The sequence below is a fragment of the Cucurbita pepo genome, chromosome 4 (assembly GCF_057944985.1).
Source record: "Cucurbita pepo subsp. pepo isolate OVF chromosome 4, ASM5794498v1, whole genome shotgun sequence".
NCBI lineage: Eukaryota > Viridiplantae > Streptophyta > Magnoliopsida > Cucurbitales > Cucurbitaceae > Cucurbita > Cucurbita pepo.
Window position 1 is genome coordinate 1,004,279 of NC_141801.1, and position 26,435 is coordinate 1,030,713.

Sequence of the window (26,435 nt, forward strand, 5' to 3'; positions counted from 1 at the left end):
AAGAAGGAATTATTCCATTTTACCAACACTTTTACCTTTTGAAAGTGAATCATATTCCCATCAATGTGAATCCTAAATTTTTTAGGCATCAATGCTTAAACATGTTTTAAAAATTTCATCTAAGCTATTTTAAAATAGAATAAATTATTTAGAGGGTATTGGAAGATGCTCACAACACAGCTCAACAGTCGGAGAAAGAAAATTATTCTCTTATTCACACAACTTTGAAAAAACGAAAAAACTTGTATGTTTGGTAACGAACTTTACTTTGTTCTATACAAACTGAAAAAATATATCAAACAATATCAATATTCATGATTCTTCGTTGAGGCTTAGAACGTCTATTAATGTACTTATGTACTTAGTAATTCGTGTATCTCACTATTCATGTTATTATTAAATGTATTCTCCTTTAATTTGAATTTGAACCATTCAATTTTTTTTCGTTCTCCAAGTTTAGCAAATACATCAAACTTTAGTACTTTTAAACAAGGCAATAATAGAACTATAACGGTTCAAATCCATCATCGCTGGCAGATATTGTTCTCTTTGGGCTTACCCTCAAGGTTCTTAAAACGCGTCTGCTAGGCAAAGGTTTTCACACCCTTATAAAGGGTGTTTCGTTCTTCTCCCAAACCGTGGAATCTTACAATCTACCCCCTTCAGGGCCCAACGTCCTTGCTGACACTCGTTCCTTTCTCCAATCAATGTGGGACTCCCACCAAATCCACCCCTTTTGGGCTAGTGTCCTTACTGGCACACCGCCTACCTCGTGTATACCCTCCTTCGGGGAACAACCTCCTAGCTGACACTCGTTCCTTTCTCCAATAGACGTGGGACTCCCACCAAATTCACCCCCTTTGAAGCCCAGCGTCCTTGCTGGCACATCGCCTGCCTCGTGTCTACCCCCTCAGGGAACAGCCTCCTCGCTGGTACATCGCCTGGTGTTTGGCTTTGATACCATTTGTAACGACCTTAGCCCACCGCTAGCAGATATTGTCATTTTTGGGTTTTTCTTTTCAGACTTCCCTTCAAGGTTTTTAAAACACGTCTCTTAGGAGGAAGTTTCTACACTCTAATAAAGAATATTTCGTTCTCCTCCCCAACCGATATGAGATCTCACACATAGCTTAGAGTAAATCGATAAAATTAAAAGTATGATAAAAATTGATACAAACCGATAAATTTGTCGAATTTATTATGTTTCTCTTGCCCAAGTAAACCAACAAAGAAGAAGTCCATTAGGTCTAGTATTCAATATTTGAATTTAGAGGAGCATAACATATCTTAGAACTCACTTATACAAACAAAAAAGAAGCTCAATTAGCAGCCACTTTCATGGCTTCAAGAAGCTATTTTCTAACACCCTGTAGCTCCCTAAGCATCTCTCCATACGAAAGAACGCCGTCTCTGTCGACGTTGAGGTGACTAAAACGCTCTCGAATCGTCGCGCTAAAGGCTTCTTCATCTTCCACAGAGCTTTTGGTGCGTTGTTTAGTTTAAGGATGTTTGATGGTTTTCTTTCTAAACGTTTTTGACTCTGTTCCATGGATTATAAGAAGAAGAAGAAGAAGAAGAAGAAGAAGAAGTCAAAGTCTTTGTGGAGGCAATTGCGGAGGTTGGTCGGACTAGGAATAGAGGTTTAAGAAATCCCTTCAAATCTAATGGCTAATAATGAAGCATTTGATAGTCAACATGCATTCATTATTATTATTATTATTTTAAATTATATTCCCATGTTCTTTTTCTAATTTTTTTGAATATTAAAGGTGGTAAATAGAAATTAAAAGAATTAGTTTTTTAAAAATATATTTTTGATCTATATTCTTTCCTAAGTAAACGTAAGTCAATTCCACTTTGGGGATAACTTCAGTACCTCATTGCACATACGTGTGTCATGGTGAGTGTGAGTCTTGCAAGACGAGTGTTTTGAGGTCTTCCATTAGAAATAGGTTTCTTAGGATAGTGTTGGGCGGCATGCATGTGCTAATACTATGCCCTGTCCCTTAAATTGAAGGTTGATATATATTGTTGTTATCTAGCATGGTATGTATAAATGACTCGACATGGACATAGGAGGTCATTTCTCAATAATACTTGAGTGGTGGGATAATTGAGATGACTTAATGATAAAAATTCTCATAGATTGGTTTTCGATAAGTGTGTTTGAGCGAGCAACAAAGACCAATGATATTCCAAGGCTCGAGATGACATCATGAAGTATCGATGAGATTCGAAAGTTCTTGGTTAGTACTGAGTTGATATGTTTCAATAGACATTGTAATGCTATGATAAGCTCTAGATTGCATCAATATGCCATGATAAACGTTATAACGTTTCCAAAGGTTTCAGTAAGTGCAAATATCACCCAATAAGCTCTAGTTGAATATTTTCAACTTGTTCTGACCCAATAAAGGGTCCAAACTCATCTCGAAAAAAAATCTAGATCCATGGAGAAGCATGTGAGCCATGTTGTTAAGAACCAAGATTATGTAATCATATGTGACGTTGCATTTGAAGGACTTTGGTCTGGAGTAGAGACAAGGTTGAACCTTAAGACTTGACCGAGAGTAGAGTCAAGTTGGTTAGAGTCGCAATCGAATGAAAATATACATATAGGTAACGTGTGATACCCGAGTAAATGAGGGATACATGAATGAATCGAGATCACATCCAAATGAGAGCGATCTTGATGATAGGATAACTAAGAAAAATTAAAAGAATTGAAAAAGTTACTACCTATACAAACAATTTGTAGAAAAAATATACCGAACGTGATTATATCGTAAAAGAAGTAGGGAAATGTCGGTCAAATCACTTTCATTAAATATACTTCACCAATTAAGTAAACTCTTTAATTCAAAATTTCAATGAAATTCAAAATTAAACACAATTACATAATACACAACATAACAAAATCATGAAAGAGCACTTTGAATTAAGCACCAACTTTGGTGGATTCTCTCTCCACCGCTTTCTTCAAAAGACTATTCTCTTCCAACACCATTTGAACCGGCAAAAGCCCTATTCCATTCGCCATTGCCACCATCATCTTCTTGGTTTCTTCCATGAACTCACCAACATCAACTTTCCCATCGCAGTCTTGATCAAATTGCAGAAATAACGAGCCATAAACAGAAGAGAGTTCGTCCGGGTCAGGTTTCACATCGATTCCAAAATGCGTTTCGAACACCCTAAGACTTTGCAACTCCCTTAACATTTCTTCATAAGAAAGAACACCATCTCCATCGATATCAAGGTGACTGAAACGCTCTCGAACTATTGCACCAAAAACCTCGTCATCTTCCACAAAGTTGACAATGGTGGCACCGTCCAAAATTTCTACGCTCATTTTGAATCGTGGTGGGAAAAACAGGTAGGAAAATGTTCAAAAGTAAAGAGGAGAAGGCTGAGATTGTGAAGAAGTGAAATATTCATTGTGATATATATAGAGAGAAATTTGATTACGGAGGAAGTACTTCGTTAGGATTGGGAAATTGCTGCAATTCGTCCTAAATAGCGTGGATTCTCCCGTTTTGCGCGTTGTTTAAGGATTATTTGAGTACTTTAAGGTTTGAGCCGTTGGTTTCTTGTCTCCATGTTTCTGACTGTCTTCCAACCAACGGATGGCATTATTAATTGGTCGGACTCGGGAGAAGAGCTTTAAGAAATGCCATCAAATCAAATTGCACCACTTTAGTAATAAATTATTAATAGTCCATTACAACTACAAAGAGCTAATTGGTTTTTTATTCTTCATGCCCCAGGCTTTAGTTTTGTTAATAGAGCTACTTTCAATTTTATAATTTAACTTGAAAAAAAAAAAAACAAAAATCATAGAATCGAACATTTTCATTGAAAGTGGAACGACCCGTGTTTAAGATTTGGATCACGATTTAAAATCTAGATTCGACACTATGAAGTTCTTATGATTGAGCCATAGGTAGTCATTTTCAATTCTTTTAAGCATTTTTAATTCATTCTATCATCAGAGTCGCTCTTATTTGGTTGTAGTCTCGATTCATTCATGTATCTTTCACTATTCAATCAAAAAGAGTCTTAACAATAAGGAGACCGTATAAAAATTATCCCCAAAGTGGAATTGACTGATGGTAGTTGGTTGAAACTCCAATAGATAGCCACTCCCTCATAAGGGAACCGTCTTGCCCATAGGTCACGCTGTGCTTTGAGATGACTGTCTCTTGTTCCTTGTCGGCTGTTTCACTGTTAAGTTTTGTTATTTGATTTAGATTTGATTTAATTAGTTGAAAGACTTTGTTAATTGACTTAAATTTGATTTAATTATTTGAATTAGATTTGATTTAGTCATCTAATCATATCAGATTGATGGGTTTAGAATTTTTATTGATACAACCTTAAAAAAAAATTTAGATGTATAAATTAATTTAATTTTTGACCAAAAGGTATTAGAAAGATCATTTTTCATGTATAGAAAAAAATCTGTAGAAATTTGTTTCATACGATATTCGTATTTGCATTCAGTAATATGAATGAGCGTACAAATACTCTTAGCTAATTTATAAGTTCTTAAATCTTTAAACAATTTTTAGTACAAAATTTAGAAATTTAAATGAATAGGCATAAAAAAACAATTATGATTTAAATATTCTATTAATATTTTGTTGTTTCCTAAAGAACAAAATTATATTATTAATGAAGTAATTGGAAAATTGGAGAAAGTTTGGCGACTTAACCTTCAATTATTTGTAACTTTTACTCAAATCAAACTTTATTTCTTTCGTTTTTTTCAAACACGCGATTTCTAGGCAAGCTCATAAACGTACCATTAGACATGACCTTTAGCCAGTGTATTTTCAAAAAATTCGAACGAAAAGGAGCACGCATAATATCATGGTGTACATAATATCATAGTATACACGTCCGTACTAATCATAACGGAAAAGTATCCCAATGCACATGACTTACAAAATGCATGAGGTTCCCAAAGCTTTAAATCATGATATATGCGTACGATGTATGTCATACCTCGTTTCTTTCGTAACATAACTTTCATGAATCCATATGTGGCTTAACAGTTTTTCCTAAACCTGAAATAAACATGCTAGTGTGCATGTCATAACATATAGAGGTATCCCGCATCATACGACATAGAAGTCACAACTAGATGTATAACATAAATAATGTCTCATGATATCACATATAACATGATACATGTCAAACAGTCACAAAGTACGACACATGGAGGGGCCACAGAGCATGCGCCGTTCATACTTCATACAATTTATTCAACCAAGCCAATAGTAAAGTCATTTAAGCCGAAATTACTACGCTCCAAATCTAATTCTACCCTAAGGAGTCCGACAATCATATAACTTAGAACTCTGCTATGAAAAATGACTCACCTCATTTGCATAACATAATCTAAACTTAGCTTGAAAATTAGTCATACTAATTTAAATGTAACCGCTCCCTGACTAGTCAAAACCGACAGAAAAGGGTTTGAACATATTAGGCCTAAACCCGATTAGCTGAAAAGTCAAGCTAAAGCTGTTAGAAGATGTATTCTCCAACTGGTTTGGAACGGTGGGATGAAAGTATAACCGTTATTATTTTAATTATTTCTTTATATATTTCAAATTTTCAGTGGCTAACATCCAAGACTCGAAGATATTTATAATATATTGAAATAATTTGTCCCTCTCCCATGGCCTATAAAAACACATTAGAAAGAGGAAACCAATCACTCAAGTTCATCTCAAACCCACCATAGTTGTTGTTGAGTATAGTGATAAGAGATATCAACTAAAATGAGTGGTCGGAAGGGTTCAGTTCTTTTGGCTTTCTTGCTCTTCTTTTTCCTCTTCTCCTCCGAGCTGGCTGCTGCCCGGAAGCTGATGATGGCCGGAAACAACGGTGAGGTTCTTACATATTGTGCAGCCTACCGTTTTAGTTTTGCTCAAGTATATATAGTGAAAGCTTAAATTTGTTTGTGGATGCAGCAGCGGCCATACATGAAGACCCCACCGTTTTCAGCAGCCCCGCCACACAAAACCCCGACGAGCAAAATTGCTATTGTTATAGTGATTGCAACTCTTGCCTAACCTCGGTCTGCGATCCTTATACACAAGACTGCCCTCCGCGGAACTGAAGTGGACGCTAAGATCAAACACCATGGAAACTAAATAAACTAACCCACACCTACCTGGGTTTTTAATTACTATCTATCTTACCTTTGTTGTGTGTATTGAATCCTATTTATATGGTTATAAGTTTGGGAGATTCATGTTTTATGCCGATGATGCGTGGGTATGATTTGTAACTCGATCAATAGTACATGTATGTCATGCTGTGTGTGTGTGAGTGTTGCAAGATGAGTGGATGATGTAATCATATGTGCCATAACATTTGAAGGACTTTGGCCTAGAGTAGAGACAAGGTTGAACCTCCTAAAACAGAGGCAAGTTGGCTAGAGTCACAATTGAATGACATACACATACAGGCAATATGTGATACCCGAGTAAAGGAGCAGTACATGAATGAACCGAGACCACATCCGAATGAGAGCGATCTTGATGATAGGATAACTAAGAAAAACTAAATGAATTGAAAGTTAATATCTATACTAACAACATTGGTGATTGTGTGGCATCAACTTTTCACAAAAAATATAAGAGAAGAAAATGGAAAAAGGGAGAACAAAAGTTTGTTGCGAACGAGGAAGAGTTGGAAATTATCCACGATCCAAATATGTCGAAACAATTAACGGAAGGGGAAGAACAACTCGAGGGGAGAAAGCTTTTGAATAGAAAACTTTAAGCACTTGTGCTTTATTAAATCAGATTGCACAATCGATGTCCTAAACTTCCTCTTCAAATTCCTAAACTTTCTCCTACAATTCAATTACTAATAAATTTTACTAATCCATTCCATAAACTTTCAAATTAATAACAACTGAATCTTACTAATCGATCTTCTAAACTATCAAATCAACTACTGAATAATTATCCTAAAATTCCTCTAGGTTAATAACTTTTCTATTTTGTTAAGTGAAGCTTATAAACTCACATCCTCCTCCGTAAACTTGACTTTGCTCGAGATTTTTCACTTCGAGCAACTCCCAATGTCTGCCAATTTAACCTTTGCTATGTTCTTGGTGAGAATGTCTGCACGTTGCACTCTACTTTCAACTTTGCTTGGTTCCAAAGAAATTTTAATTTGGCAACATACAATTTCTTCCACTCATCTCTTATGTGGAGAGAATTTATCATTAGGCTTACATTTATGAAATTCTTATGATGCACTCTATTTTTCCACCTTATTTTTAGGCCTCCCCTAGGTTTCTTTGGTTAGATGAAAAGTTTGAAATCTCTTTTCTTTTTATGTCTGGTCTTCCTCTAGGTCTCTTTGGTTGAGATGATAAGTCGATGAAACACATTGACTTGTAGGCTGTACTTCGCTGATTGAAGCATACTCTGGTTGCTTCTTGGATTTATTTTTCGATTCCTTTTCTCTTGACCCATTGGTTTCTTGTTCACTTTCTTGCTGCCAACGCCAATAGATACTTTTGGAAGATGTTGATAGTTTTTCAATAGTATCTTATATAGGCGATTTATCTTTCACTATTCAATCAAAAAGAGTCTTAACAATAAGGAGACCGTATAAAAATTATCCCCAAAGTGGAATTGACTGATGGTAGTTGGTTGAAACTCCAATAGATAGCCACTCCCTCATAAGGGAACCGTCTTGCCCATAGGTCACGCTGTGCTTTGACATGACTGTCTCTTGTTCCTTGTCGGCTGTTTCACTGTTAAGTTTTGTTATTTGATTTAGATTTGATTTTATTATTTGAAAGACTTTGTTAATTGACTTAAATTTGATTTAATTATTTGAATTAGATTTGATTTAGTCATCTAATCATATCAGATTGATGGGTTTAGAATTTTTATTGATACAACCTTAAAAAAAAATTAGATGTATAAATTAATTTTTGACCAAAAAAATATTAGAAATATATCATTTTCATGTATAGAAAAAATCTATGGAGGTTTGTCTGTATTATGAAAAAACGTTAGCCACTTACGATTTTCCAAAACATGACTCAACTCTATTTGCAATTTTATTATCTAACTATTTGTTTATGCATTCACATCAGTCATGTAAGATCAGATATCATTTTAAAAAGAAAAATAATATGAATGAGTATAAAAATATTCGAGACGTAGCTTACTTAAAGGTTTTTAAATCTTTAAACAATTTCAATTACTACGTCTAAATCGTGTAGAAATTTAAATCTCTCGTACTCGAGCTCTGTTTTAGAAATATTATTATCTATAAAATATGTTGGTATGTTCATGAATAAATAAATAAGTAAATAAAACAAAACTCGGTTCCTAATGCAATCTAATGCAATCTAATGCAATCTAATGCAATCTAATGCAATCTTGGTTAGATACACTTGTTGTCTTTTGATGGGCACTTGAAAGGTTAGGTAGGAATCTTTAAATTGTATTGAATGGAAAATATTATAACAAAATAGACTATTTTTGGTACAAAATTTAGAAATTTAAATGAATAGGCATAAAAAACAATTATGATTTAAATATTCTATTAATATTTTGTTGTTTCCTAAAGAACAAAATTACATTATTAATGAGGTAATTGGAAAATTGGAGAAAGTTTGGCCACTTACTTTTCTCGTTGAAAATTTAAATATTTATAAATTTTTTTTCTCTCAATTAGGATAAACAAAATAGACATATGAATAAAGATTTCCACGACCTTCAATTATTTGTAACTTTTACTCGAATCAAACTTTTATCTCTTTCGTTTGTTTTAAACACGCGATTCACACACGTGTACATAGATTTCTTGGCGGGCTTGTAAACGTACCCTTAGACATGGCCTTCAGCCAGTGTACATTCACAATGGTGAAAAAGCCCGAATGAAAAGGAGTACGCATAATATCATGGTGTGCATAATGTATACACGTCCATACTAATCATAACGAAAAAGTATCCCAATGCACATGGCTTACAAAATGCTGAGGTTCTCATCGCTTTAAATCATGGTATATACGTACGATGTATGTCATGTCTCGTTTCTTTCGTAACATAACTTTCATGAATCATATGTGGCTTAATAGTTTTTCCTATATCTCAAGCAAGCATGCTAACATAGTATGGATGTCTCATGACACATAGAGTTAAACAGTCACAAAGTACGACACATGGAGAGGCCACAGAGCATGCACCGTTCATACTTCATACAATTTATTCAACCAAGCCAATAGTAAAACAATTTAAGCCGAAATTACTACGCTCCAAATCTAATTCTACTTAAAGAGTCCGGCAATCATATAACTTAAGATTCTACCATAAAAAATGACTCACTTGATTTGCATACAATAATCTAAACTTAGCTTGAAAAGTAGTAATACTAACTTAAACTTAACCGCCTCCCAATGAGTCAAAACCAATAGAAAAGGATTTGAGTGTAATAGACCTAAGCGGGATACGCTGAAAAGTCAAGCTAAAACTGTCAGAAAATGTATTCTCCAACTGGTTGCGAACCATCAAAGTGGAATGAAACTGTGCAATTGTTGTGACACACACCCACCTTTTCGTTTGTCAACATCGAAGACTCGAAGATATTTGTAAGGTGTATGCGATTGAAATAACATGTCCCTCTCCCATGGCCTATAAAAACACAATGGAATGAGGAAACCAATCACTCAAGTTCATCTCAAACCCACCATAGTTGTTGTTGAGTATAGTGATAAGAGATATCAACTAAGATGAGTGGTGGGAAGGGTTCGGTCCTTTTGGCTTTCTTGCTCTTCTTTTTCCTCTTCTCCTCGGAGCTGGCTGCTGCCCGGAAGCTGATGGTGGCCGGAAACAATGGTGAGGTTCTTACATATTGTGCAGCCTACCGTTTTAGTTTTGGTTAAGTATATATAGTGAAAGCTTAAATTTGTTTTTGGATGCAGCAGCGGTCATGCATGAAGGCCGCACCACTTTCGTCACCCCCCGCACACAATACTCCGACAGACCCCCTTGCTACAGTAGCAGTCCTTATGGAGATTGCCCCTCAGTCCAACCCCCGGTCTGCGATCCTTATACACAAAACTGCCCTCCCAAGAACTGAAGTGGACACTAAGATCAAACACCATGGGAACTAAATAAACTAACCCACACCTACCTGGGTTTTGATTACTATCTATCTTATGTGTATTGAATCCTATTTATATGGTTATAAGTTCGGGAGATTTGTGTTTTATGCCAAGGATGCGCGATATAATTTGTAACTCGATCAATTTATACCATATGTTAGAAACGTTAATTTATGTGTGCAAATTTTTTAACGGTTGACCTACATTAAATTAAATTCACAAAATTGTTTTTATTATTAATCTTTAGGACACTTTCTTCACTTGTAACATAAGCTCAATACATTCTAACATAGTCCCGTGACATATTTAGTAAACATCCATGGTCATATGTCTCGAGGCATGGTGTTAGTTCTCCACAACTTCTAGATTCTGTGGCTTAGGTGGGATACTTCATAGTACATTTGTGTGTCATGGTGTGTGTGAGTGTTGCAAGACGAGTGTCTTGAGTGTCTTCCTTTGGAAATGAGTTTCATAGGATAGTGTCTGGTGACACACAAGTGTGCTAATATTGTATCTCGTCCCTTGAATCGAAGGTCGGTATATATTGTTGTTATCTAGCAAGATTTGTAGAAATGACGCAGACATGGACATGGGAGGGTTCATGTTTCAATAATACGTGGGTGGAAGAATAATCGAGATGTCTCAATGATAAAAATTCTCATAGATTAGTTCTTGATAAGTGTGCTCGAGTGAGCAACAAAGATCAATGATATTCCAAGACTCGGGATGACATCACGAAGTATCAAGCAACGTGTGATACCTGAGTACAGGAGTCGTACATGAATGAACCAAGACCTACATCTGAATGAGAACAATCTTGATAATAGGATAATTAAGAAAAACTAAAAACTAATTATAGCCATAAAAACGTCATTATCTCTTCTAACAACTCTTGTTTTTCATCTATCTACAAGACCATCGACCTTTCACTTTTCCACTAGCTTCTGAATTAAAATCCACTAAAGAAAAAATAACATTTAATATTTATTCAAACATAAAAGCATGAAAGTTGGTCAAATAATGATGAAAACATGGTGAAACTCGTGAATATTGATATATTTATTAGTTTTCTATTTTAAAAATTACCCATGTGCTATTTTTTTTAAATTAAAATTTTACTTTTTAACTTTAATTTAAAGATAAAAACTAGATGTGTTTTAAAAATTTTTGGGGATGAAAAATAAAAGTCAACAAAAATAATATCTACCAGTAAAGATGAAAAATTGACACGTTTATAAAAGTTCAATATTTAAAATTTAGATGTATAAATTAATTTTTGGCAAAAAGATATTAGAAAGATATCATTTTCATATATAGAAAAAATCTATAAGACTTGTTTTATGAGCAAATTTAAGCCACATACAATTTTCCAAAACATGAATCACTCTATCGTTATCAAATTACTCGTATTTGCATTCACATCAGCCACAAAAGATTAGATATCATTTTTAAAAGAGAAGTAGTATGAATGAGTATAAAAATATTTCGTAAGCAATTTACTTGTAGGTTCTTAAATCTTTAAACGATTTCAATTACTATGTCTAAAGGATATATTATTCTAAGACGATTTCAATTAGACGCAAGTCAATGGTCGTCCACCTTATCTCTTTCATTTTTTTCAAACACACGAAAACTCTCAGTCGGGTTCGTATACGTATTCTTGGACATGGCCTTCAGCCAGTGTACACTAACAGTGGAAAAGCCTTTAAGAAAATAAGCGTCCATAATATTATGGTGTACATAATATCATAATATACATGTTTGTAATAACCATAACGTGAAAGTATCTCAATGCACATGACATACAAAATGCATTAGGTCTCCATAACTTTAAATCATGGCATATGTGTATAATACATGTCATGCCTTGTTTCTTTCATAACATAACTTTCATGAATAACATATATGGCTTAACAGTTTTTCATAAACCTAAAGTGAACATGGTAACGTAGTATTTGCTTGTCATAACATATAGAGGTATCATGCATCATACGACATGGAAGTCACAACCAGATATATAACATAACACAACATCTCACGGCATCACATATCACACAACATAAATTAACACATGTCAAACAGTCACAAAGTACGATACGTGGAAGGACCACAGAGTATGTGCTTGTTCCTACTTCATACAATTAATTCAACCAAGGGAATAGTAAAACTATTTAAACCGAAGTCACTATGCTCCCTTGATTCTAGCTCAAAGCTACTCATTGGAATCAAATTTTACCTAATGAGTCCCACAATCATATAACTTAGAACTCTACTATAAAAATTGATTCACCTTATTTACATAAAATAATCTAAACTTAGCTTGAAAAATAGTCATACTAATCTTAAACATCTGCAAAAATGTCAAAAACACCTTCCGAATAGTCAAAACTGATAGAAAAGGGTTCAAACGTATCAGACACAAGCTAGATTAGCTGAGAAGCCAAGCTGGAACCGTCATAAAATGTATTCTCCAACTGATTCTGAATCACCTAGAATGAAACTGTACAATTATTGTGATACCGTCAGTCAAGTGACCTCCCTTTTATATTGAACTCAAACTTCCCACTTTCTCAACCTAAGAGACGATGGATAAGCTTTCTTATTTTAATTATTTCTTTTATATATTTCAAATTTTCAGTGGCTAACATCCAAGACTCGAAGATATTTATAATATATTGAAATAATTTGTCCCTCTCCCATGGCCTATAAAAACACATTATAAAGAGGAAACCAATCACTCAAGTTCATCTCAAACCCACCATAGTTGTTGTTAAGTATAGTGATAAGAGATATCAACTAAAATGAGTGGTCGGAAGGTTTCAGTTTTTTTGGCTTTCTTGCTCTTCTTTTTCCTCGTCTCCTCAGAGTTGGGTGCAGCCAGGAAGCTAATGGTGGCCGGAAAAAATGGTGAACTTCTTACATATTGTGCAGCCTACGGTTTTAGTTTTGGTTAAGTATATATAGTGAAAGGTTAAATTTGTTTGTGGATGCAGCAGCGGTCAATCCCCGCACACAAGACTCCGGCGACCCCTATTGCGATCGTAACAGTTATAGGAGTTGCCTCCCACAGCCCTGCGATCCTTATGTAGAATACTGCCCTCCGAAGAACTGAAGTGGAAACTAAGATCAAACATGGAAACTAAATAAACTAACCCACAACTACGTGGGTTTTAATTACTATCTATCTTGCCTTTGTTGTGTGTGTTGAATCCTATGTATATGGTTATAAGTTTGGGAGATTTGTGTTTTATGCCTAGGATGTGCGATATGATATAATTCGTAACTCGATCAATTTATACCATATGTTAGATTCTATCTTAAAAAAACGTTAATTTATATGTGTAAATTTTTAACGGTTGACCCACGTTAAATTAAATTAAAAGAAAAAAATATCAATCACGAAATTGTTTTTATATTAATCTTTAGAGGCTTTCTTTACTTATAACATAACTTCAAAAGAAAATTAAACATAAAACAACATAAACTCAATACATTCTAACCTGGTCTCAATCACATGTTTAGTAAACATCTCTAGTCCTAGGTTGGAGGCATGGTGTTAACTCTAAAAAATTTCTAGACTTTATGGCTTAGGTGAGATACTTTATAGTACATGTGTGTCACAGTGTGTGTGTGTGAGTGTTGCAAGATGAGTGTCTTGAGCGTTTTTCTGTGGAAATGAGTTTTATAGAATAGTGTTGGGCGACACGAGTGTGCTAATATTGTGTCTCGTTCCTTGAATCGAAGGTTGGTATATATTATTGTTATCTAGCACGGTATGTAGAAATGACTCGACATGGACATGGAAGGGTTCATGTCTCAATAATACTTGGGTGGAAGAAAAATCAACATGTCTCAATGGTAAAAATTCTCATAGATTAGTTCTTGATAAGCGTGCTCGAGTGAGAAACAAAGACCAATGATGTTCCAAGACTCGGGATGTAACGACCCTAAATTTCTGCATACTTAGATTCGCTACTAACGTCTCGTTCTCATCTCTTAATCTGAAAATATAACTCTTAAAATAAACATCATTTATAACATAAATTTTGAAAACACATAAAACAACATCATCTTCTAGAAAACACTATCAGTTTTACGTGTTTCAAACAATATACTAGAATTAAAAAATAAAAACAAATACAAAATAAAATAATGAAATGAAGACAACTTATATTAACCTAAGACTAGGAATTTAAATATTCATCTATCATATGCACGTGCCACAATCTCTACTCGCGATGCCGTCGTCATTCGTACATCGGCGCCTTGCCTTTACCTGAGAAAAATGATGTGGCACACAGCCTAAGTATTTCGAAAAAATCTTTGTAAGTGACCCCACTATAGAGCCCATGCTAAATCCAAAATCACATGCAAATATGATGTAGGGACTTGTTTCTATCTTATCTAGGGGTGACCTCCAATCTCGCTATGGATGTGTAGTACTTTCCTACACACGACCCACACATGCGAGTGTAAATCCCCAAGCGACTTGCACACCCTCTAGACCCTCTCTGGTCAAGCTAGCTATATGTAGCGACGTCTGGAGGTTAGCGAAACCCCTAATGTCATGCTTCCCATGAACACCTTCATCATCATACTGTGCGCGTCCTCACTCATCATCTCTAGGGGAAGTATCCCCATGATTATAATTCTACAACATTCATGAGGTCCTCTAAATAAGAGAATATTTGCTAGCAGTGGACTCACCAAAAGCCTAAAAAATACAAACTTTTAGGTAAAAATTATCCCATTTGAATTTTGCTAGTAGTGATCATTTGTAGTATTTTAACTAATATGAAAGTAAATTAAAAACTCATTACAATAAGAAAAAAAAAAAAGTATTTATGAAGGGTTCACTTTTATTAGAGTTCGTATTATTATATGTTTGGAGATATTTTATGGGCAATTAAATAAAATAAAATTCTCCAAATTTTATGACTTTTCCAAACAAATAATGCTAGATTGATAGACACTTCTTGTTTTTGTTCTTTCATTTGATAGGTACTTAAAAAGGATAGGTTGGAATCTTAAATTGTATTGAATGGAAATAATTATAAATCAATTGTAACGATGTGAGATCTCAACTTGGTTGGACAGAGTAGAACGAAATATTCTTTATAAGAGTGTGAAAACCTCAATCTAGTAGATGCATTTAAAACTATGAGGCTGATGGCAATATGTAACGGGCTAAAATGGACAATATTTACTAGCAGTAGCCTCGGACTGTTATGGTTGATATTGGAGCCAAACACGGATGTGTCAGCGAACATGCTAGACTCAAAGGGAGTGGATTGTGAGATATCACATTAACTGGAGAGGGAATCGAAATATTCTTTATAGTATGGAAATCTCTCGCTAATAGACATTTTAAAATTGTGAAGTTGACGATGATGTGTAATAGACTAAAGCGAACGATACTGCTAATAGAGACCTCATACTGTAACAAATAAAGTTCTAGGTATTTTAAGAAGTTTACACACGTGAAAATTGTTGTATAATGAACATCAAATTGAGTGCTTAAATTGATTCCACTATGATAATATAAGAAATTTAATTGATAGAATTATAATTTTGCACATTTGTAAACTAACGTGCCCTTTCGAATCTAACAAAAATAAAAAGATTGATTCTCTTATAAAAATTCATTATTTAATTGATAAATTATCGGGTTTTTGAATTCTTATTGATAACCTTCAAAATTTTAGATTCATAGATTAATTTTTGACCAAAAGATATCATTTTCATGCCTAGAAAAAATCTACGAGGACCTGTCTTATGAGCAAACTTAAGTTACATACACATGACTCAACTCTATCTACAATTTTATTATCTAACTACTCGTGTTTGCATTTACATCAATCATATAAGATCAGATATTATCTTAAAAAGAAAAGTAATATAAATAAGTATAAAAATACTCTTGTTCTTAAATCTTTAAACGATATCTATGTCTAAATCATTCTATTATTAATGAGATAATCGGGTAAAATTGGCAACTTACTTTTCTCTTTGAAAAGTCAATATATAATCTTTTTTTCTCTAGACCTAAAGAAAAGACAATATTGAATAATATGAGTCAATGGTCGTCAACTTGGTAGGGTTGTGGGGGGCATAACTTTGATTATTCTAACTTTTTCTCACAAACTTATCCTTTTCATTTTTTCGAACATTGACTTCGAAGGAGACTTGTATATGTATTCTTGGATATGGCCTTCCACGCACTCACGCTCGTGAAAAAGCTTGGAGGGAAGGGAGCGCACATAATATCATGATGTACATAATATCATAGCATACACGTTCGTACTAATCATAACGGGGAAGTATCTTAATGCAAATGACATATAAAATGTATGAGGGCCCCAGCTTTAAATCCTGGTATATGCATATGATACATGTCATGCCTCGTTTTGTCATAACACAACTTTCATGAATAACATAGGGGGTTTAATAGTTTTTTCATAAACGCGAAGTGAACATGGTAACATAGTGTGCATGTCATAACATATAGCGGTATCATGCATCATACGATATGGAAAGTCACAACCAGATATATAACATAACACAACATCTCATGACATCAAATATAACACGACTGAACATAATACGTGTCAGACAATCACAAAGTACGACACGTCAGAGCGTGTGTCGTTCATACATCATACAATTAATTCAATCAAACCAATAGTAAAACCATTTAAGCCGAAGTCATTATGCTCCCTTGATACTATCTCAAAGTTGCTCCTTAAAATCTAATTTTACCTAAGGAATCCCATAATCATATAACTAAAAACTCTACTATGAGAATTGACTCATCTGATTTGCATAAATTAATCTAAGCTTCGCTTGAAAAGTAGTCATACTAATCTTAAACGTCTTCGAAAGCGTAAAAAATACCCTTCAAAGAGTCAAAATCGATGAGACTCAAGCTAGATTAGCTGAGAAGTCGAACTGGAGCCGTCAGAAAATGTATTCTTCAACTACCTCCGAATCACCAAAGTGAGACGAAACTGTGCAATTATTGTGACACGGTAAGTCAAGTGACCTCCCTTTTATATTGAACTCAAACTTCCCGATAAGCTTTCTTATTTTAATTAATTATTTATATATTTCAAATTTTCGGTAGTTAACATCGGAGACTCGAAGATATTTATAAGGTGTATGCGATTGAAATAACATGTCCCTCTCCCATGGCCTATAAAAACACAATGGAATGAGGAAACCAATCACTCAAGTTCATCTCAAACCCACCATAGTTGTTGTTGAGTATAGTGATAAGAGATATCAACGAAGATGAGTGGTGGGAAGGGTTCGGTCTTTTTGGCTTTCTTGCTCTTCTTTTTCCTCTTCTCCTCGGAGCTGGCTGCTGCCCGGAAGCTGATGGTGGCCGGAAACAATGGTGAGGTTCTTACATATTGTGCAGCCTACGGTTTTAGTTTTGGTTAAGTATATATAGTGAAAGCTTAAATTTGTTTGTGGATGCAGCAGCGGTCATGCATGAAGGCCGCACCACTTTCGTCACCCCCCGCACACGAAACCCCAACAAACCCGTTTGCGATCGCCCAGGTCGTTATGGTGATTGCTTCCCACGGCCAACCCCACCCGAAGTCTGCAATCCTTATTCACGAAATTGCCCTCCGCAGAACTGAAGTGGACACTAAGATCAAACACCATGGAAACTAAATAAACTAACCCACACCTACCTGGGTTTTGATTACTATCTATCTTATGTGTATTGAATCCTATTTATATGGTTATAAGTTTGGGAGATTTGTGTTTTATCTCGAGGTTGCGCGAGTATAATTGGAGTAAGATACGTGATTAAGTGTTCACAAGCTATTATTTATCTCAACGTTCATATCTAACCGTAACTAAAAATTTAAAATTCTTACCTTTAATTATCTTTCGATCGATATCGGTGATTCAAAAGTCTATATTAATCGTTCTTAATGTTTTGAGCAACTTTTAAGAAGGATGCTCGACCAAAAGACGCTTTTAAATACTTATCTTATGTGTAAACGATTATGAATTTTGAGCAAATCCTATCAATTAAGTTTATGAATTTTCAATACTTATCTGATTTAGATTTTTCATTGCAAATATTTGACGATTTTCAAGTGAATAGTTAGATTGATGTATTGAACGAATTTCAAATTGACTCTCATATGGGTTTAAATATATTTTATTAATCAATTTTCATTTATTGACGGTAGGTCACCCTACCCTACTAAGGACCTATAGTTGAACTCACATGCGTGATAGGACAAGTTGTTTCTATTGATATAATCACTAAACGCAAGTTGATCCTTCACAAATTGTTCGTAATTATAACTAGGTCAAAATTTCATTTTACACATCATTACATCTTTTAAAGTACCATTCATTCCTTACTTAACAATTTGTTTATCATCCAACTATAAATTAAATTCCTCTCGGGCCAATGAGAGGATGGGACCATTGTTAAGTCCCAAAATTAACACTTAATGAAACTATTCATCTACTTCTCCTATGTGGGTAGACATATTGAGTCCGCTACAAAAACAATTCCCACTCATACAAATCAAAGAATAAGTTCTCACAGGTAGAAGTTCTTAACTCAATTGAGATTAAAATTGGGTTGCATATGGTCATCCTATGAAATATTAATCTTCATAATTAACAAATTTACAAAAAAAAAAGATTAAATATTTCATGGTTTAGTCTTATACAAACTCATTATATATGATATCTCCACTTACATGTCTCTATATGAACAATTTAGATCAAATCATTTGTGACGATTACAAAGTTGGTTGTATTAGTAGCGTTACCAAGATAAGACACTTGACTTTATGTATAATTATAAACCCTTTAAGTTATTACATGAATATGATATTCACACATACAATATTAAGTGCCATCTAAACAAAAATGTTGCATAAATAGGTTAGTAGTTCTTAAATTTTTAAACTATTTCAATTACTATGTTTAAGTTCCATATTATCCTATAAATTAATATTATTATCTATAAAATATCTTCCTATGTTCTTGAATAAATAATAAAACAACACTCGTTTCCTTTAATGTAAGACTTTTCCAAACAATAATGCAATCTATGCTTGGTACACTTTTGGTTATTCTTCCGACAGGTTTGATGGGCACTTAAGGGTTTTATTGATATAGTTACAACTTTGTATGTGTGTAAACTAATTTTTTTTCAAAGAAGGTAGGTCAAAAGACTTACCATGTGAGATCACATATTCGTAGGAGAGAAATGAAGCATTTTTTGGAAAGGTGTGGAAACCTCTCACTAGTAGAGACATTTTAAAATTGTAAGATTGACGACAATACGTAATGGGTCAAACCAAACAATATCTACTAGAGGTGGGCTTGAGTTATTACAAATGGTATCAAAGCCAGACCCGAGCAGTGTGTTAACGAAAACGTTGACCCTCAGAGGTAGATTGTGAGATCTCACATTGATTGGAGAGAGAAACGAATCATTCCTTATAAAAGTGTGGAAACCTCTCTTTGGTAAAATACGTTTTAAAACCGTCAAGCTAATAAAGATGCGTAACAAGCCAAAGTTGATGATATTTACTAGCGATGAGCTCGTAAGATCCATACTGCCAAAAAAAAAAAAAAAAAAAAAACCCACATGAAAAAGTTGGCAAATTTTGTTGTTATTAGGACCCATGCCGATCATTTCCCCATCCCTTGCCTATAAAAACACATTGTTATATGGAAACCAATCACTCAATTTCATCTCAAACCCACTTTACTTGTTGTGTATCAATAAGTTAAAATGAGTTGTGGAAAGGGTTCAGTTTTCTTGGCCTTCTTCTTCTTCCTTCTCCTCGTCTCCTCCGAGCTGGCTGCAGCCAGGGAGCTAGTGGTGGCCGGAAAAAATGGTGAGCTTCTTAGCCGTTCTCTTTTAATATCTTAAATTTAATAAATTCAGTAGATATTGTCTGTTTTGGGTTTCTTCCCTTCAAAAATTTTAAAACCAGGAAAATTTCATACCCTTATAAAGAGTGTTTAGTTCTGCTCCTCAACCGATACGAGATCTCACATTAAACTTGTTTCGAGATGCAGGAGCGGCCAAACGTAAACCCTACCCCATTTTTTACAGCTTAATCCCCATCAGACCCAATTGCAGTAATCCCAACCATTATCATAAATGCAGCTCAAAATCGGTCCCAAAACACCAAGATCACTGCGATACTAAGTCAAAAAAGTGCAATGATCCACAAAACTGAAGTGGAAACTAAGTAAATAAACTCACAACTATGTGGGTTTTAATTATGTTTTAATCTCTTTAAACCCTTCATCTCTTTCTTTACTTCCCATAATTATCCATCTTATGTGTTCTTGGATCTTTGTTGTGTGTATTGAATACTATTTATATGGTTACAAGTTCGGGAGATTTGTGTTTTTTGTCGAGGATGCGCCGGTATAATTCGTAACTCGATGAGTTTATATCATCTGTGAGGTTTTATCTAGAAAACGTTAATTTACATGTGTGCAACTTTTTTTTGATTTTCAAGTGAGTAGTTTAATTTTTCTAAAAAAACCTGTATACCTGTGAGAATTGATGTATGAACGAGTTGTAAATTGATTTTTATCTAACAGTTTATAGGGCTAATCGATAGAATTATAACTTTGCATACGTGTAAATTATCGAATGGACTCTAGCAAAAGTTTAGAATTTAAATAGATATAAAATATAATTGTCAAACTTATAAAGTGATTTCAAGGTAGGAAAAAAAAAATTAATTTGAAACTAGCCAAATTTTAGGATTTAAAAAAAAAAAAAAAATTAGAGAAGCAATTGAGCAAGCTACCAATCAAACAAAATGATAAATTCAACTAGTGGGTGCTTTTTTCTCGACCTAAATTTCATTTGTTAGTCGTTATTAGGTTGAAAGTGTGAGATCTCATCTCGATTGGAAAGGAGAACGAAACATTCTTTATAAAGGTTTAGAAACCAATTCGTATTAAACGCGTTTCAAAACTATGAGGTTGACGACGATACGTAACGGACTGAGGTGGACAATATTTGCTAACGATGAGCTTGAACTGTTATAAATGGTATCAGAGCCAAAGTAAGGACACTGTCCCCAAGGAGGGGTGTGATTATGAGATCCCATGGAATGGAGAGAGGAACGAAACATTCTTTATAAGATATGAAAATCTCTTAGACACGTTTTAAAACTGTGAGGTTGACAGCAAAACGTAACTGGCCAAAACAGACAATATCTGTTAACGGTTAGCTTGAGCTATTATAGAAAAACTTAGATTAAATCAAGGATAAGACTTTTGGTCACAATAGGGGAGGTCGTTCCCCAAGCAACAAGTACCACATACGAACAAAATATCTATTAAAAATTATGAAGCATCATCTATTAATATTTTCCATTAAAGCTCAATTTCCATCCATTCCCATCCAAAAATATCTATAAAATTTTAAATTTTTTAATAATACCTTTAAAACTTTTTTAAAAAATTATGATAGAAACGGTTAATAATTTATTTCAAAATACCAAAAACGCCCCTGAATTTTGAAAAGGGTTTTAAAAAGTACTCAAAACTTCCAAATTTTCATTAATATTCTTAAATTTTTTTAAAAACTTAAAAAAAAAAATACTTTTACCGTTAATAGAATCGTCACTACCCCATTTAAAAAATTTGAAAGTACAGTTAATAAACCGTCCACATTTTAAAAATACCCATAAATTTTTTGTATTAGTACACTTAACCTAATTTTTTTTTTTTTTTTTTGGGTAATTTCTTTAACATCTAATTAATAATAAGAAACCCTAAATCAATAATTAACCAAACCCCTCTTCCCTAAAATAGCAATAGAAGTGGCCGCCAAGGGCTTTTATAAAATCTACATCCAAAGAATCATAAGCCATTAGGGTTTTTGAAGATGAGCGTAGAATTGCTAGACAGAGCCACCGTAGTGAGCTTCGTGGAGGACGAGGAAGCCTTCGGCGCCGCCATTAGGGAGCGTTTCAGGCACCTTGACGTCGACGGCGATGGCGCGCTGTCGTACACAGAGATGTTGAAGGAGTTTGGAAGCGATGAGGTCTGTTGTGTGTACGAAACGGAGTCGAATGGAAAAGTTGATTTGGAGAAGTTCATGAGGGGAATGAAGAAGATGATGATGGCCATTGCTGAGGGATTAGGGTTCTTGCCGATTCATATGGCGCTGCAAAAAGATGGGTTGTTGATGAAAGCTGTTCAGAGAGAAGCCGCCGCCATGGTAGATGCTTGAATTGTTCTTGTTCTTGTTCTTTATTTTTTTACTAGTTCTTTAAAACAATTTTACTAGAAATTTGTCATCTTCTCTATCAAAAGTTTTTAAGTTTCAATTCTATACTTTTCACAATTTTGATTCATTCTTTTGTTTTTATATATAATATTTGATTAGATTAAATAGAATAGCTCTAATTCAATGTGTTAATTCATGTACTCACGTGTTCACTGGCTTCTGCCTTGGTTTGACCTTAAACTATTTCTTATTGGGAGGGGTATCACTATAATATAATTTGTAAGGACCCATTCCTAACCTTTAGATCAGGATTCAAAATTTGGAGTATTTCCCTACATATACCCCCACAAATAAACATAGATCCTTTCAACATGCTATGTCATCACTCACGTGCATCTTAGGAAAATCTATGTCATCGCTCTATGCCATCGCTCGCGTGCATCCTAGGGAAATCTATGCCATCGCTCGCGTGCATCCTAGGGAAATCTATGCCATCGCTCGCGTGCATCCTAGGGAAATCTATGTCATCGCTCGCGTGCATCCTAGGGAAATCTATGCCATCGCTCGCGTGCATCCTAGGGAAATCTATGCCATCGCTCGCGTGCATCCTAGGGAAATCTATGCCATCGCTCGCGTGCATCCTAGGGAAATCTATGCCATCGCTCGCGTGCATCCTAGGGAAATCTATGCCATCGCTCGCGTGCATCCTAGGGAAATCTATGCCATCGCTCGCGTGCATCCTAGGGAAATCTATGCCATCGCTCGCGTGCATCCTAGGGAAATCTATGCCATCGCTCGCGTGCATCCTAGGGAAATCTATGCCATCGCTCGCGTGCATCCTAGGGAAATCTATGCCATCGCTCGCGTGCATCCTAGGGAAATCTATGCCATCGCTCGCGTGCATCCTAGGGAAATCTATGCCATCGCTCGCGTGCATCCTAGGGAAATCTATGCCATCGCTCGCGTGCATCCTAGGGAAATCTATGCCATCGCTCGCGTGCATCCTAGGGAAATCTATGCCATCGCTCGCGTGCATCCTAGGGAAATCTATGCCATCGCTCGCGTGCATCCTAGGGAAATCTATGCCATCGCTCGCGTGCATCCTAGGGAAATCTATGCCATCGCTCGCGTGCATCCTAGGGAAATCTATGCCATCGCTCGCGTGCATCCTAGGGAAATCTATGCCATCGCTCGCGTGCATCCTAGGGAAATCTATGCCATCGCTCGCGTGCATCCTAGGGAAATCTATGCCATCGCTCGCGTGCATCCTAGGGAAATCTATGCCATCGCTCGCGTGCATCCTAGAGAAAAGAATTGCTCGAGTATTTAACTTTCTATGATTGAGCTCTTGAAAAATAAAGTGCACCTTATGTTTATGATTAAACTATTGAAAAGAAGATGCACTTTATTCAGATATGGTCTTGATTTATTTATGTATATCTCCTTGGTGTCACATGTTAGGTAGAGTTCGCCCTAAGATACACATCATCTTACCAATTTAGATACACGTCTTCCAATAAAACAACATAATTACTGATTTAATATTAATAGCTATTTTATTATTTTTATTTACTATCTAAATTAACTCTTGACCTAAAAATTAAAAATTATAGGTGTAAACTTTGAATATTATTTGAATGACACATTAAAAAAAAAAAAATTAAAAGGCCTATAGTAAATTAATAAGATTGATTTTCTCGGTAACATTATTGATATTACCTACTTTGTCATAGATACAAATGACTTGATCTGAATAATTCATATGAAGGCATATGAGTGAGAGTGTTATATACCATGAGTTTGTATAAGATCCAATTCCAAAACATTTATTCAAGGTTTACAAATTTATCAATTGAGAAAATTAATATTTCAACATAATCATCATATGCTACTCAATCTCAACCGACCCTATTCCAGACTACATACGTGCTATCTTGTAACGGCCCGGTTTCCACACACTATCACAATTCACCTCCTTCAGGGCCTAACATCTTTGCTGACACTTGTTCCTTTCTCTAATCGATGTGGGACTCTACCAAATCCACCCCCTTCCGGGCCCAATGTCTTTGCTGGCACACAACCTCGTATCTACTCATTCGGGGGATAGCCTCCTATAGTTTTCTTCTACATCTTTATAAACGGTGTTTTGTTCTCTTTCCTACCCAATATGGGATATCACTCATCTAGTTTTATGCGTTTTTTTTTTTTTTTCACTCTCCCTTTGTATATAGTATTAATTGCATTCATAAAATGTATTGTATTAAGTGCATTTAAGAGTCTGAAATGAAAGGACCTGACATACTTCATTTCGTAGCAGTGCCAACCAAATTTGACTATGCTAGCTCCCTATTTCGAACATAATTTTAAAAAGACACAAAATGAAGTTTTCAAATAGTCTTAGAAATGGATTGGACATAGTTTTGATATTTATTTGAAATGAATTATTAATATGATGGGTCAGATCACCCCACCATGTTACACAAGATGTTGCCCCATCCTTGTAAATGAAATAATCTCCACGAGAAGCTGTGCCTGTCATTCAATGATGTACTAGAACCCACTAGATTAATGCAAGGATCCACTTTTGATTTGCACAATGAATATGCCCATTTCATAACCGCCTAGACCCACCACTAGTAGATATTGTCTTCTTTTGTGCTTTTCCTTTCAAATTTTCCCTCAAAGTTTTTAAAACGTGTTTGCTAGAGAGAGATTTTCACACCCTTATAAAGAATACTTCATTTTCCTCCCCAACTAATGTGGGATCTCACAAGTCCACTTGCATGAAAATAATTTGACAGAACGATATTTAGACATGTCGACTTTTCGTCTAAAATTCTAACGAGTTTTGAACTTTAAAATAGTTTTAAAACAGTTGAGAGATGTCGATTTGAATTTAAAGTTGCACGATGATAACCAGTGTGTTGATGATTGTGGGGAGGAGTCCCACATTGGCTAATTAAGGATTTGATCATGGGTTTATAAGTAAATAATACTTCGATACGAGGCTTTTAAAAAAATTTAAAAGCAAAATCATGAGAGCTTATCATACCATTGTAGAGGTTCGTAGTCATGAAACATTATTTTTCCCTACGGATAAGATTTTGAAGAGAACTAAGTCATTTCAACGTGTTTTTCAGTTGGTTCATTAACACCCAACTAAATTATGGGTCAGTCATAAATCCCCATGTCATAATTCAACTCATCTCTTTTACTCTTTATGCCTATAAATACTTCAAGAAGGATGCAAATCTTACTCATCCCATCTCAAAAAATCAATCTTTACTACACACAAAAAAATGAGCTCCAAGGCTTTTGTTTTCCTCGGCCTTCTTTTCGCCTTTGTTCTCCTCATCTCTTCGAACGTGGCTGTGAGCGACCTCGCACACACCTCGGTCAAGACCGAAAATGGTGAGTCTCACATGATAAGATTCTATGACACTTAAAATCTTGACCGTAATGTTTAGCTTTGTTTAACTTCGAGTTAATTTTAATGATAATGTTGTAGTGGCTACAATGGAGACCAATGGCGTAGAGGATGCCAAGTATGGAGGATATGATAGGGGCTACCGTCGTGGTCGCTACGACCATGGCGGCCATGATGGGCACGGTCATGGTGGCTACCGTTGCAGGCATGGTTGGTGCCGCTACCGGTGCTGCAGCTACGCCGGTGAAGTGGTGGAGGGTGCAAAGCCATAAGGCATAGTGTGGATGTGCTGAAATAATGAAATGGTTTAATGTTTGAGAAATAAATGCATGGGGAATGGAATGCCTCGGCTGTTCTTTCTCCATGTTTGGTTTTTAGTGTGTTTCTGTTTTGCAAATCCGATTTCTATCTCCATAACTTGAGCATAGTTCAATCGTTGAAAATATCTATCTAAGTAAGCGGTAATTAGGAGATATTTATTTCTTTGAAGTTCAAATGCTCTACATTTGTGGAAAAACATCATCGTTTTGGCAACTTGTAGGTCCATAAAGTCCAAACTCTTCGCCCACTATGATAACAAGAAAAAACCAAATCAAATTCAAACG

The 26,435-nt window shown here is 35.1% G+C and overlaps 3 protein-coding genes and 4 long non-coding RNA genes across 7 annotated transcripts; 6 read left to right on the forward strand and 1 right to left on the reverse strand.

The window, feature by feature from the left end:
* Positions 1-2,809: 2,809 nt before the first annotated feature.
* Positions 2,810-3,439, reverse strand: LOC111792531 (uncharacterized). The gene has a single exon (XM_023674049.2). The coding sequence runs from the start codon at positions 3,350-3,352 to the stop codon at positions 2,939-2,941; it is 414 nt and encodes a 137-aa protein (XP_023529817.2). The 5' UTR covers positions 3,353-3,439; the 3' UTR covers positions 2,810-2,938.
* Positions 3,440-5,702: 2,263 nt separating this feature from the next.
* On the forward strand, positions 5,703-6,276 carry LOC111792550 (uncharacterized). Its single transcript, XR_002814805.2, has 2 exons — positions 5,703-5,895; positions 5,982-6,276. It is a non-coding gene; the product is annotated as an uncharacterized LOC111792550 (long non-coding RNA).
* Positions 6,277-12,854: 6,578 nt separating this feature from the next.
* LOC111792547 (uncharacterized) lies at positions 12,855-13,451 on the forward strand. Its single transcript, XR_002814802.2, has 2 exons — positions 12,855-13,057; positions 13,144-13,451. It is a non-coding gene; the product is annotated as an uncharacterized LOC111792547 (long non-coding RNA).
* A 3,833-nt stretch (positions 13,452-17,284) lies between these two features.
* On the forward strand, positions 17,285-17,986 carry LOC111792548 (uncharacterized). Its single transcript, XR_002814803.2, has 2 exons — positions 17,285-17,546; positions 17,633-17,986. It is a non-coding gene; the product is annotated as an uncharacterized LOC111792548 (long non-coding RNA).
* A 1,912-nt stretch (positions 17,987-19,898) lies between these two features.
* Positions 19,899-20,552, forward strand: LOC147792760 (uncharacterized). Its single transcript, XR_015420523.1, has 2 exons — positions 19,899-20,037; positions 20,222-20,552. It is a non-coding gene; the product is annotated as an uncharacterized LOC147792760 (long non-coding RNA).
* Positions 20,553-22,032: 1,480 nt separating this feature from the next.
* LOC111792919 (uncharacterized) lies at positions 22,033-22,631 on the forward strand. Its single transcript, XM_023674545.2, has one exon. The coding sequence runs from the start codon at positions 22,059-22,061 to the stop codon at positions 22,404-22,406; it is 348 nt and encodes a 115-aa protein (XP_023530313.2). The 5' UTR covers positions 22,033-22,058; the 3' UTR covers positions 22,407-22,631.
* A 3,012-nt stretch (positions 22,632-25,643) lies between these two features.
* On the forward strand, positions 25,644-26,207 carry LOC111792540 (uncharacterized). Its single transcript, XM_023674057.2, has 2 exons — positions 25,644-25,814; positions 25,912-26,207. Exons 1-2 carry the CDS (start codon positions 25,703-25,705, stop codon positions 26,100-26,102), a joined length of 303 nt encoding a protein of 100 aa, XP_023529825.2. The 5' UTR covers positions 25,644-25,702; the 3' UTR covers positions 26,103-26,207.
* Positions 26,208-26,435: the final 228 nt, after the last annotated feature.